This window comes from Loxodonta africana, chromosome 4 (genome assembly GCF_030014295.1).
Source record: "Loxodonta africana isolate mLoxAfr1 chromosome 4, mLoxAfr1.hap2, whole genome shotgun sequence".
Classification (NCBI taxonomy): domain Eukaryota; kingdom Metazoa; phylum Chordata; class Mammalia; order Proboscidea; family Elephantidae; genus Loxodonta; species Loxodonta africana.
In genome coordinates this window covers 169,078,810-169,092,920 of record NC_087345.1, presented here as the reverse complement: position 1 = coordinate 169,092,920, position 14,111 = coordinate 169,078,810, and the positions used below count along the sequence as shown (strand labels likewise).

General features: G+C 37.3%; 1 protein-coding gene across 13 annotated transcripts in view; it reads right to left on the bottom strand.

The window, feature by feature from the left end:
* Positions 1-12,246, bottom strand: part of ANKRD26 (ankyrin repeat domain containing 26) — an 88,616-nt gene extending 76,370 nt beyond the window's left edge. For 5 of the 13 annotated variants that reach the window (XM_064284943.1, XM_064284948.1, XM_064284944.1 and 2 more), the window contains exons 1-4: positions 11,790-12,246; positions 7,678-7,792; positions 5,806-5,979; positions 462-568 (exon numbers count right to left, since the gene is read on the bottom strand). In XM_064284943.1, coding sequence (XP_064141013.1) covers positions 462-568; positions 5,806-5,979; positions 7,678-7,792; positions 11,790-12,040 — 647 coding nt within the window. In that variant the 5' untranslated portion in view covers positions 12,041-12,246. The remainder of the gene's footprint in view (positions 1-461; positions 569-5,805; positions 5,980-7,677; positions 7,793-11,789) is intronic. The other 8 variants (XM_064284951.1, XM_064284952.1, XM_064284953.1 and 5 more) reach the window with 3 other exon arrangements.
* Between the last annotated feature and the right edge of the window lie 1,865 nt (positions 12,247-14,111).

Below are 14,111 nucleotides of genomic sequence, written 5' to 3'. Positions count from 1 at the left end.
ACATTAGTCAAAGTAAGCAATTTTAAGCAGAGTCATCCAAAAGATAAACTGATATTCAACTCCTATTTATGTTTAATATAGCATCTTTTAAGGAAAAGTATATAAGAAGCAGAGGTTAAAAAATACTACTAAGGGTTAAGAAGTTCAATACTGCATCATAAACTAAAACTGAGAGTCTGTCCTTTATGAAACTAATATGAAACCCTTTTAGCTAATATAAGATCATAAGACAAAAAAAATCAGTAAATATAAAGGAACAGGAATTCCACTATATCCTGTTCTTCATGTTATGCAGTCAGAATAATTGCTTTTCTACCTAACTGGTGATTAGTGCTGACATTTTCACTATATGCAAATAATTATAAATTAATCCTCTTCATATAATTTAATCTTTCTGACTTGACGATTGTTACCCCAGAACACTAAGATTTTAAAATTACCAAAAAAAAAAACTACTGCACCTTTTTGCCTTATCAACTGCATGTATATTTGCTTCTTTCTTTACTAAAAATTCCACCATTTGCTGTTTGTTTTCACTTACAGCAAGTAAAAGTGGGGTGAGGTCATTCTGCAAAATAGGAAAAACAATTTATGACTTACAAAATTTACATATTTCTCAACTTGTTTAAAACCTTAAACAAGATACTATAAACTAAAGCATATAATATGGGAAGATAAAGTAGTCCCTTCCTCTCACCCCCCCTCTTTCCCATGTGCTGTTCCTTTTCTTTGAAATGTCCCCGTCACCCTTACCTCTTCACCAGATTAACTCCACATTCATTCTCCAAAACTCACTTTAAACATTTACCGGTTCCAAGAATCTCTGCTTCCATCACAGCATTTGTAATTACAATAATTACATCACAAATATTGTAATTATTTTATCAGTCCCTACCTCAACCAAGAACTTCTTGAAAGCAGGGACTGTATCTTTTACCTCTTTATCCCCAAACCCTAGAATATACAGGGAAACCTGTGAGAGCTAGAACTCAATGGGACTGCCTTGTTTTTCCAGGTCCCACAAGTTTCTACCTTTGACAGGGTACTGTTTATTTTTCTATTGCTCTCTATTAGTGGAAAATATTTGTATTTTCCTTCTCTGACAGGTTTCCATCTTACACAGCGTCATGGATTGAACTGTGTCCCCCCAAAATATCTATCAACTTGGCGAGGTCATGATTCCCCAGTATTGTATGATTGTCTACAGTTTTGTCATCTGATGTGATTTCCCTCTGTGTTGTAAATTCTATCACTATGATGTAATGAGATGAATTAGTGGCTGTTATATTGATGATATCTACAAGATTAGATAGTGTCTTAAGGCAATCTCTTTTGAGATATAAAAGAGAGAAGTGAGCAGAGAGACATGGGAACCCCATACCACCAAGAAAGCTGCGCCAGGAGCAGACCCCGTCCTTTGGACCTGAGGTTCCTGTGCTGAGATGCTCCCTGACTAAGAGAAGACTGATGACAAGGACCTTCCTCCGGAGCTGACAGAGAGAGAAAACCTTCCCCTGGAGCTGGCACCCTAAATTCTGACTTCTAGCCTCCCGGACTGAGAGAGAATAAACTTCTCTTTGTTAAAGCCATCCACTTATGGTATTTGTTATAGCAGCACTAGATGACTATGACACATGGGGTCTGGCTTTCAGGTTTTACTGTAGTAGTAAATGTTTAAAGTATTCTTATTGAATCAATGATCTAAATGGTTATCTTTAGAGCAGTGTTTCTTAGACTATATTCCAAAGAACACTTATTTTACCAGAAGGTAAGTTCTATGGCTCAATAACAGATTCCATGGTCATCTATGTTTGATAATCTGAGTACTAAAGACGTCTGTTGAACTTTGCTTGATCCATATTTGATAATACTTTCTGTGATAACCTTATTAATATTTCAGGAATTAAGAATTCCAAGGATATAGTTTTCAGAGGCTTCATGTTATGCAAACTCGTTAGAGTCTCTTCTGTCAATAGTGTCAGGATCCCAGGCGCCAACGTCAGGCACTTATGCTCCAAACAGGTCACTGAATAAATGAGCTCAGAATCAAGAGACAGGCTCCTAACAAACTTACACTGCTTATTACTGTTTCATGGGTTTTCTCCTACTACAAGATGGAAGATTTTTTATTTTAGCTGCTGGAAAGCTCAGTGCAAATTTTTTTTCTTCTATTATAATAAGTTCCTGGGGTCCTAACGCATCATTTTCTACTTTCTTTTTAAGTTCATTTTTATTTTGCTTTCCACTTTAATTGCTACTTTATATTATTTTTTATTTTAGGCAAAATATACATCAGAATTTAAAATATAATGGCTAACCAATAAAAATTCCAATAATGATCTACACAGATCATTTTTAGCATAATGCAAGCCACTGCATTTTTAGGGGGCAATGCTGAGGAGAAAGATATTGTCCGTAATATCCACAACCCATCCAACTATAACCATGATTAATCTAATAACACTTACAGACATTCCAATGACAATATAACTATTAATAGTATATAGAGTCTTAAAAATCAACTTCAAAATTCTAACTTGAAAAATTAAATCTCATTTTTAAAGAATTAATATAAAATATAAACTATATATTATAAGTTAAAATAAGCTCTCTTGAAAACTTTAACCTTTATCAAAGTATCCTATAAAACAGGAGTTGTAAACTTGAATGTTTACTAAGATGGGCTAGGTAATCTGAGTAAGTGAAGTGTCTGGATGGTAAGAGTAGCAAACTGGAGAACACATACCCTGTATAAAGGGAGCAGTCTCTAGATTTCTACGTGAGTTTCCTAAATTTTAAAAGTTGGCTTAGTCTATGGAGGCAAATCACCTATGGGCCACATTTAGTCTGCAGGCCACTTATGTTTTCATCTTTGCTGTGGATGTGTTTCCAAATGGTTGCATATTAAGCAAATATTTGGATGTAAAATCCTTCCTTTCTTTAATGACATTTTGCCAAAAAGTCAGGCTCCAAAGTGTAATAAAAATTGCTATTAAGACTCATAATACCCCCTTCAAGAACATTTCCAACGCTTATTAATTTACAGCCTATTTGAATTTGACTCTCCCAAATTGTTAATCAAATGGATAATTAATTCGGAGAACTGCTGAAAACTAAAGTATTAAAAAAATTCCCCTCTGTGTTATTTCTTATGAAATTTATGGTTTTAAATGTTTAAAACTGTCATCCTGATTATACAAGGGTTCTATGAATTTAGCAGACATACTGAGATATTCTATAAAACTGTTTCAACTAAAAAAAAAAAAAAGGTCCACGATTTGCCACTATTCTAATAGGGATAACCCCATTAGTAATAAGCATTTGTTGACCTGAGTGATAACAAAGAGATGAAAACTTCTTAAAGGGTCAGCCTCTTACTTATTAAAAGATTATCAATAAGCAAATTTCTAAAGCGTGCCTCAACAACGAGAAGGAAAAAAAGATGTGATTCTACAAGCCAATAGATATTGCCAATATTATTCCTTTTAACTTCCCAGCCATCAAGGTAGAGAAAGATAAATGTGGTGAAATGAGTTCCTCTATGTGGCCTTTTGCCTTGGTTCTTTGGAAAAACCATTTGAGAGTTTTTTTCTCCTAAACCTTGAGGATTTGTTACAATTGTCCAGGTTGACTGACACTTCCTGGGTAAGCTGTAAACAACCTGTGGTTTGTTACTTTTTGTCTGGTCCTGGGCTGCAGCCTGTCCTGTGACTGGTATCCACCTTGCAGGAATTAGTCAATGAACTATGCAAATGAGGTGATATAGCCTACTATGTAAATGAAGTATCTGCAGCCTACCAAGAGGGGAATGGTCAGTTTGTGGACCTGGTGGGAGGGGCCATGCCTTGACACTGACAAGTAGTTATTTATATATGCAGCCAACCCCACAGAGATTTTTAAGACAGAAAGAAGCCACGGGAAGCAGCAGAAGAAGCAGAGAGGAGACAAGAAACCTCCTAAAAGCTTTAACACAGGTCAAGGTCTGTAACACTGAAGGCGGCGACAGGCCCTGATGGGGCCCAGTGGCAGAGTATGCAGCAACAGGCCCAGAAGGGGCCCTGTGGGAGAGCTGGTGGTGACAAACAGCAGGGCCAAGAGAAGCCTGTTCTGAGGAGGCCTACAGGACCCTGTCTTCAGGGGACTGAGAAGAGGCCTGCATGACTGAGAGAAGCTGAGAGACCTGTCCTGCACTGAAGAAGGGAAATTTTGCCCACATGCTTTCTGATTCTGATCCTGAGTTGTAGCCTGTTACTTCCTTTATTAACCACCTAATTGTAAGCATGGTCTGTGAGTTCTACTTGGCCACTGCAATGGATTATCAAACCCAGAAGAGTACAGAGTGCCGTGGGAGGGACGGCTGGTGTCAGAATCGGTAAAAAGGTTAGAGGGTGAAGGTATGTCTGACCTCCACCTCATGAGAATCAGCTTTGGGCTGGTCTTCATCATTATCTACCCTGAAGTTAGACAGGTTCTGACACTATTACTCCCACCTAGATTACAGTAACTCAGGCTAATATTGGAAAGGAAAGAATTGAAGGAAGTAACTCCTATTAACACCAAATCTTCTAGGAACTTCTTAAGCTTTTGAGATCTGGGAGTTTATATATTACACTCATCTATTAAGTGGTTGTTAACCAGGAGTTGCATCAGAATCTCTAGGAAGTATTTACTGAAATTTACATTTACTGAATCAAAATCTTCAGGGGTACAACCTAGGCTTGAAAATTTTTTTAAATTCCCCAGGTGGCTGTGATGCACAAATCTAGCTGAAAACGAATATAGCAGACAATCATTTCAATCTCATCTGTAACTGAAATCCCTTTATCATTTGGGAATTTGGCCGAAAAAGGGAAGAGAGATAGACTCACTTGCTGAGAACTGTATTTAATTTTGCTGAACTGAGGTCAAACGGACTAGGAAAATTCAAGCTACAACTTGATTTCATTATTCATAAGCTCCTTACCTCCCACCTTCCCAAAGAGATATTCTAGATTTAAGAACAGAGTTTAGTCTCTTATCTAAGTGGCTGTTTCTGCCAGAACAGGACAATATGTCAGTTAATTATCCATTCTTCCCTCTTGTTTCTCACTTAATCACCACTGCTCACTGACAATCTGGTTCCCTCAGTCCTCCTTAAATTGATCTCTAGGTAACTTTACAACTTACTCACTCTTTCCCAAAATGAGAATTATTATCCCCCAAATTGAAGAGTACCTTGCCTAAACATAAAATGGGGGGGAAAAAAATCTTAGTGTTTATTTTTGCTTTAATTATCAAATTTCAAAACTGGCCACAAATTGTTGACTGCTTTCTTCTTTTTAGTTTTCTTTTTTCCTTTTAAGCTTTGGCCATTGAGATAAATCACTTTTATATGAAATCACATTTTTAATAAAATAGGAACTCATTAGCAGCAGCACTAATTCTATTTATTGTAAAATGCTTATGTTTTAATTTGTAATAAGCCTATTTCCAAAGTAAATTCTGTTTTCCTATGTTGTTTTATACTAATTAGGAAAAAAAAAAGCTTTGGTAGAAAGAGATACTTCAAAAAAGCTTTATCTTTAACAATTAAATTCACTGTTCTCACAAATATTTGCCACAAATGCATAAAAGATGACTATACCCTCTAGTGTTTCCTTTAGAAAGTATCATTTAAAGTGAAGTCTTAAACAATTAAGCTATTCCAAAATATTTTCATTCAGAGAATGCTTGAACTTCAAATATGTAAAACTGACCCTACTTACATCGATGTTAAAAAATATATATATTTCAAATATTTTGTAAATAAAGTTGTTTAATCCATACCTTGTTTCTTGCTTCAATATTTGCACCGTGTGAAAGCAGTTTTGCTGCTATTGATATATTCTGACCACAGGCAGCATAGTGGAGAGCAGTGTTGCCACTGACGTCCGTAAGATTTGGGTCGGCACCATGTTCTAGCAGAATAGTTGCACATTCCTCTTCCTGGCACTGTACAGCCTGTCAGTATTATAAGGAGAAACTGAGTATAAATTCTAGGAATTAGCAGTAAACATTCCATGCACCCAACAGAATAGCTATTATCAAAAAAAGAAAAGAAAAAGTATTGGCAAGAATGTAGAGAAACTGGAACCCTCGTGCACTGCTGGTGGGAATGTAAAATGCTGCAGCCACTGTTGGAAAACAGTTCAATGATTCCCCAAAAAGTTAAACATATGACCCAGATATTCCACTCTTAGATATGTATATACCCAAAAGACTTGAAAGCAGGGACTCAAATAGATACTTGTACGCCAGTGTTCGTTACAGCATTATTCACAATAGCTGCCAGGTAGAAACCACCCAAGTGACTATCCACAGATGGATGGATAAATAAAATATTCCATACAATGGAATATTATTCAGCCATAAACTGAAATAAAGGGCGGGGGTTTGAGCACCATGGTTTCAGGGGACATGTAAGTCAACTGGCATAATAAAATCCGTTAAGGAAACATTCTGCATCCTACTTTGGAGAGTGGCGTCTGGGGTCTTAAACGCTAGCAAGCAGCCATCTAAGATGCATCAATTGCTCTCAACCCTCCTGGCGCAAGGAAGAATGAAGAACACCAAAGACACAAAGTAATTACAAGCCTAAGAGACAGAAAGGACCACATAAACCAGAGACTACATCAGGCTAAGACCAGAAGAATTAGATGGTGCCCAGCCACAACCGATGACTGCCCTGACAGGGAACACAACAAAGAACCCCTGAGGGAGCTGGAGAGCAGTGGGATGCAGACCCCAAATTCTCGTAAAAAGACCAGACTTAATGGTCAGACTGGGACTAGAAGGACCCCGGAGGCCAGAGTCCCCAGACCTTTTGTTAGCCGAAGACAGGAATCATTCCCAAAGCCAACTCTTCAGACAGGGATTGGACTGGAATACAGGATGGTAAATGATACTGGTGAAGAACAAGTTTCTTGGATCAAGTAGACACATGAGACTATATTGGCATCTCCTGTCTGGAGGGGAGATGAGAGGGCAGAGAGGGCCAGAAGCTACCCGAATGAACATGAGGAAAGAGGGTAGAGAGAAGAACTGTGCTAAATCTCATTAGAGGGAGAGCAATTAGGAGTGTACAGCAAGGTGTATGTAAATTTTTCTATGAGAGACTGACCTGATTTGTAAATTTTCACTTAAAGCACAACAAAAGTTAATTTAAAAAAAAGGTGAAATAAAGCTCTGCTACATGCTGTAACATCGATGAACCTTGAAAACATTTTACTATGTGAAATAAGTCAGACACAAAAGGACCTTATATGAAATACCTAGAAAAAGCAAATTCATAGATACAGAAAGTAGATTAGAGTTTAGAAAGGGATAGGGGAAAGCGAATGGGGAATTATTGCTTAATGGGTGCAGAATTTCTCTTTGGGGTGACCAGAAAGTTTTGGATATAGGTAATGGCAATGGTTAAAAAAAAAAAAGATAATGGCAATGGTTGTACAGCATTGTGAATACGATTAATGCCTCTAAAATGTACACTTAAAAACTGCAAGTTTTATTTAAATTCCATTACAAATTTACAATAAATGTTTTAAAAGTAAACATTTCAAATACTTTACCAATTAGTTATATTTAAATGAGATAAATTCATTTCATTCTAAGTATTTAAATCAAATCCATTTCATACTGAAATAGCTGGCTACTACATACCTTAATCAGAGCTGTCCTGTTTTCACTGTCACAGAGGTTAAGCTGGCATTTTCTCTCTACTAGGAGAGTTACCACTTCTGGATGGCCATTGGCACAGGCCAAATGTAGAGCAGTCCTATGAAAGTAAAAAGACATTTTAGAAAATTACAGTACACTATCTCAGAATACACAATTATTCATGTAATAGTGAACATTCAACAGCATGTTATTCCTGTAACTTCAGAACAAGTGCTTGATTTTCTCCCATAGGAAGTTAAACATTTGTTAGCTCTAATTACTCACTACATTAATGAAACCGCAGCCTATTTAAAAAGAAAGGGCATAATCCTTGGATTCAGCCCACTTTAGGTTTGAATCCTACCTAACTGTCGCTTATTAGCTATCATTTAGTTTTTGTGTTCCTCAATATCCTCATCAATAAACTGAAGGTTAAAAAAGTAGCTACCTCACAGAACATCACTGTGATGCATAAATAAGAACCTATGCAAAGTGTTTAGAACAATTCCTAGCACAAACATCGCTCAGTAATTGTTAACCAATAATATTTTTATTATTATTACATACTAAACAAAGACATTTCAATTCAGTAACATTTTGTTTCTAGTTTATAGATATGTATCAAGAATTTGGGCAGTTCTACTCTGTCCTATAGGGTCGCTATGAGTTGGAATCGACTAGACGGCAGTGGGTTGTGTTTTTATCAAGAATTAGAGTTAATACTATATTTCTATTATTCTAAGGTGCTCATTTTCTCACATTTTAACAACTTTGACACTGGAATGCTACTTATAACTGATCTTACAATTATAACTGGTGGCAGTTTTTAAAATTTCTTATTGATACATAAAATAGGACATCTTACTATCCATGATGCCTCACATTAAGTGAAATATGGTATACACAATAGGTCTATTGCAGTTCTAATCATACAGTGGACACTGAAATCAATTCTTCTTAAAAGCGTTATGGGAAAAGAGGGCTGAAATTTAAAAAAAGGAAATTAGAAAGATAAAGTAATTCTTACTTTGATTTTCAAGAAACTTTAACACAGCCAAAGGACACTCAGGAATTATATGCATAGGTATGGCTCATTTTATTCAATATTTAGAAATATATAATCTATGTAAATCAGATATTTCCAATGAATAGTATTAGTATTTAATACTGTTGTAAATTTTTCAAGGGCAGTTAAAAGTCATCTTTTACAATTTCCTGCCTTCAGAAATGCTTTTGTTTGAAAGCAGAGAAGAAAAGCTTCACCTGACATTAAGTCCTAATACTTCAATTCTAACCTTCTCAACTTGTTCAGACTGAGCAGGTAAACATATCATTTTTAGGATGAAAAGAATCTAAGATATAGTAGAATATTTCTGCTAACAGGTGTTCAGGTTGTTTGATGAATAAATAGATTCAAGGATGACTGAAGGAACAGATATTTTCAGTTGAGGGGTTCAATATTTTTCAAGAAGACTGATAAAATACAATTCTCATTTTCTATCATTGTTCCTATGTGAATATGTACTTTAGTACCCAGAGTAATAAAACGATTAACCTATAATCATTTATATATAACATACACAAACCCATACATAATAAAAATATATGTATATAATAAAAAACATGCATAATAATATATATAAACACAGAGTAATAAAAAGATTTCCTTTTGAAGAAGCTAAACATTGTCAGAAGATACCAATCCTCAAAGAAAAATTGATAGATTATTTTCACCTGTGCAAGATTCATATTCCTACTTCCCAAGGATGATTTCATTCTTAATAAACTTTAAATAAAAAAATTTTATGCAAGTATATTCATTGTAGAAATTACAGATAAGAAAAACTCACTTATAAACACCTGGAAATAATAAGTTTTATCACATCTTAGACATACTTTGGAGCCCTGGTGGTGTAGCGGTTAAGCGTTTGGCTGCTAACCAAATGGTCGGCAGTTCTAATCCACCACCTAAACCACCAGCAGCTCCTTGGAAACCCTATGAGGCAGTTCTACGCTGTCCTACAGTGTCGCTGAGTCTGAATCGGCTCGACAAAAACAGGTTTGGTTTTTTTAATAAGAACTTTTGGCTAACATAAGATCATAGTCAATGTATATGTATTGTCAGACTGATTTTATTCTCACTTAAGGATGTACCAATTTTTGTAGGTCAACATACATTGTATCTATGCCACCTTCAATGAGCACATAATGTTCCGTCCTATGGGTACACTGCAATTTATTTATGAAGTCTATTATACGGGTTCCCCTTAATATATTGCTATTTTAAGCAGCCCTTTGAAAAATAGTGTATATTACATTTCCCTATTTATTTTCTAAAGATATTTTAATATAAATAGAATTGATGGCTAGAAGGGTATAAACATTTTTAAGATGCGATACTTATCACCAAATAGCCTATTTGAACAGTCATAAGCAAATTAAACTTCCAGCAGTGTAAATTTTCATTACACCTCATCCTCACAAGCTTTGTGGGTAGAAAATTGTATTTCATTTCTCTTATAACTTCAATTTCTTCTCTTACCAGGGACACTATGTATTTTTTCCTATGTTGGTCACTTGTAGATTTTCTGCAAAAACTACTTTGCCTAATTTCAATTAAGAGGGTAGCTTTTTTCTTGTGGATTTGAAAAAATTTGCATTTCTCAATTAACCTTCAAAATACTTGCTTTTAACTAAGAGCAGTGGAAACTGACAGAATGCAATAAGAGAGAATGTTGACTCATTGTGAAAAATGTACCTAATGTCACTGACCTATCTGTATAGAAACTGTCAAACGGGAACTTAATTTGCTGTGTAAACTTTCACTGAAAGCATGTTATTTTAAAAAAAGAATAATTGCTTTTGAGGTGACAAGAAAGCTCTCCGTTACCATAAAAATGTATAAATAGGCCCGATCTGCCTTCTGGTACTTCTCTCATTTTTCATATTTAAAAAATCTTAATCTACATTCCATCTGGAACTGCTCGTTTTCTCCAAATAGCAGGCATTTATCCACCATTTATGAATAATTTATCTTTTCCGTACTAATATGAAATGTCACCAGTATCAAGTCCTAACTCCTTACATACATTTGAATGTTTCTGGCTTTTCTATTCTGTTGCACTCATTTATCTGTCTATTTGGTTGCTAGTAAACAATTTGTGAAAATATATAGCATATCTGATATGCAGAAGGGCCAGTCTTTGTTTACCTCTTTACAAAACCTTATTATCACAACAGTAAAAGACAGACATCATATGTAATTCAATTTTTTTAAAACCCTGATATTTTTATTTGGTTTACGTAAAATTGATAAATATAGAAGGGGCTCCTATTCTGAGAAAAGCTAGTCTTCTTCTTCAAGAGCATGAACCATCGTCCCACCTCGAAGTTTCCTTCTAAGGTCCCTTGGTAAAGAGTACATAGCTACACAGGTAGATAATGATAATATCCAAACGGAAACTGGATTTTATCAAAAGAATTTTTAGCCCATAAATTGATATATTACGGCAATTATGTCTCTCATTATGCACTTTCTATAACGTATAGCATTATGGTTTTAAATGTGCACATCAAAAATAAAATTTGTACATACTACATCTTATTTCTTTCCCTTATTATTAACATTCAGTTAAATCACTTTAAAACTCAATAAAGTGCTCTATAAGGGATATTATAAATAGACTGGAAAACACCTAAAATTTTGTTTTTGCTCTCGCTGCTCATAAAGACCTCCTGGGCCCTAGACCCCACGTAGTTTCCATGCCCTAGGTGCTGAGGAACCTTACTGAACACCCACTGCCTTCCAGTGCAATTCCGACCCAGCAACCCTATAGCACAGAGCACAGCTGCCCATAGAGTTTCCAAGGCTGTAAATCTTTAGGAAGCAGACTGCCACATCTTTCTCCCTGGAGCAGCTGGTGGGTTCCAACCTCTGACCTTTCAGTTGGTAGCAGTACGCTTAACCACTGCGCCACCAGGAGGGAAGACAGCCGAGCACCCTTGGGTGACAGGAGCGTTCACCGTCGGCTGAGCCGGGACGTGGGCGCTTCCAGCAGAACCCCCTGCGTCCTCCCGCTGGCCCCATCGCCAGCCTGCCACGCAGTCCCTATTACCTGTTCGTTTTATCTCTATCATTCAAGCCATTTTTCCCGAGCAAAAGAATCTGCTGCACCTTCGCTACGTTACCCACGCTGGCAGCTTTGTGGATCTTTCCGAGATCTTTGTCTCGGATGTGGTACCCGGGCTGTGAGTTAACGCTTTTACTATTCTCTTGCCGGACGCCCGCGCTGTCCCTCCTCGGGCTGATGGAGGAGCCCAAGGGCGACTCGCCCTTCTTACTCCCGAAGCCAAAAATCTTCTTCATCGCAAAGGCGACAAGTTTCAAAGACGCTTCACCTCACCCTCGGCTTTTTGTCGCCAACTGAGCCCAAAAGCAGCACTAAAGATAACCCAACCCGATCTCGCCACAACATCCCAACAGGAAAACTCGGCGGTTTCGAATCTTGCAGTCCAGGATAACCGTAGCCAAGCAATGCCGCTAAACACAAGTGCGCGTGCGCACCTCGGAGGACGGCGTTCCGCACGCATGCGCTTAGAGGTCCGGCGGGCTACGGTGCCCAGTGCGCATGCGCAAAGTCAAGCGTCTCAGGTCTGGTTGATCTTCTGGTAGCGGTCTCTTCCAAGTCGTCGATGGAATTTGTTCGAATATTCGGAGAGAACTGTGAGAGGAAGACTCGTGCTTGTGGAAAGCAGTCTTTGCACATTGGGGCTACAGTGGCGTGGAGCTTTAGGATTCTGGAGACCTCGTCCCTAAAAAACTCCACTAAGAATCTCTAAATCTTATTCCTCTTTCACGTCGTTCTGGGCCCCAGCTAGAGTTTCCAAGGGAATTTAGCAGATGGAGTAACAGCAGGCGGTTTCGTGGTTTCATAGATTGTGGCAATATGTGTTACTGGGTGCAAATTTATGAGGAAAAAGCAATGCACATTCTCCAGATGAAAACTCATGTCCAAGACATGCCTTCTACCCCTCCCTGTCGGCGCAAATTTACGTTTACGTTTTGATTACTTTTTTTCTTTTCACTGCTTAAATCTTTAGACACTCAAGGATTTATGTTGGAGAATTACCTAACGTGTAAGTAGTTTAAAAAGAAAAAAAAAAAGGTCCATTCTGCCAAGCAGCTTAGCATTTCTCACCTCCTTTAGCTTGAACTTAGAGTAGCTAAAGCACATGGAATAAATAATGAAGTAAAAGGGCTGTACAGAAGATTTCAAAGGGCAGTCTGAGAAGATAAAGTATTATAATGAAATATGCAAAGACCTGAGTTAGAAAACAAAAAGGAAAGGTCGTGCTTGGCATTTTCAAGAATTTCTCTGAAGAAAAAAATTCAAGCCTCAAATTGCAATTCTGAAGGATTCTATGGGCAAAATATTGAACAACACAGGAAGCATCAAAAGAAGATGGAAGGAATACACATAGAGTCTGTATCAAAAACAAATGGTCCATGTCCAACCATTTCAGCAGGTAGCATATGATCAAGAACCGATGATACTGAAGGAAGAGGTCCAAGCTGCACTGATACAACTAAGATGTTTCAGCAAATAGATGCAGTGCTGGAAGTGTTTACTTGTCTTTGGCAAGAAATTTGGAAGAGAGCTACCTGGCCAACCAACTGGAAGAGATCCATATTTGTGCCCATTCCAAAGAAAGGTGATACAACAGAACTCAGATGTTGTATCACACATAAGTAAAATTTTTCTGAGGATTATTCAAAAGCAGTTGCACCAGTACTTCGACAGGGAACTGCCGAAGATTCAAGCCAGAATCAGAAGAAAATCTGGAATGAGGGATATCATTGCTGATGTCAGGTGGATCTTGGCTGAAAGCAGAGAATACCAGAAAGATGTTTACCTGTGTTTTATTGACTATGCAAAGGCATTCGACTGTGTGGACCATAACAAATTATGGATAACATTGCAAAGAACAGGAATTCCAGAACACTCCATTGTGCTCATGAGGAACCTGTACATAGACCAAGAGGAAGTCATTCAAACAGAACAAGGGGATACTGAGTGGTTTAAAGTCAAGAAAGGTGTACGTCAGGGTTGTATTGTTTCACTAATTCAATCTGTACGCTAAGCAAATACTCCAAGAAGCTGGACTGTATGAGAAAAATGAGGCATCAAGATTGCAGGAAGACTGATTAACAGCCTGTGATATGCAGGTGACTTAACTTTGCTTGCTAAAAGTGAAGAGGACTTGAAACACATACTGATGAAAATCAAAGACTACACCTTTCAGCATGGATTGCACCTTAACGTAAAGAAACAAAAAAGCCTCACAACTGGACCAGTAAGCAACATCGTGTTAAACAGAGAAAAGATTGAAGTTGTCAAGGATTTCATTTTACTTGAATCCACAATCAACACCCATGG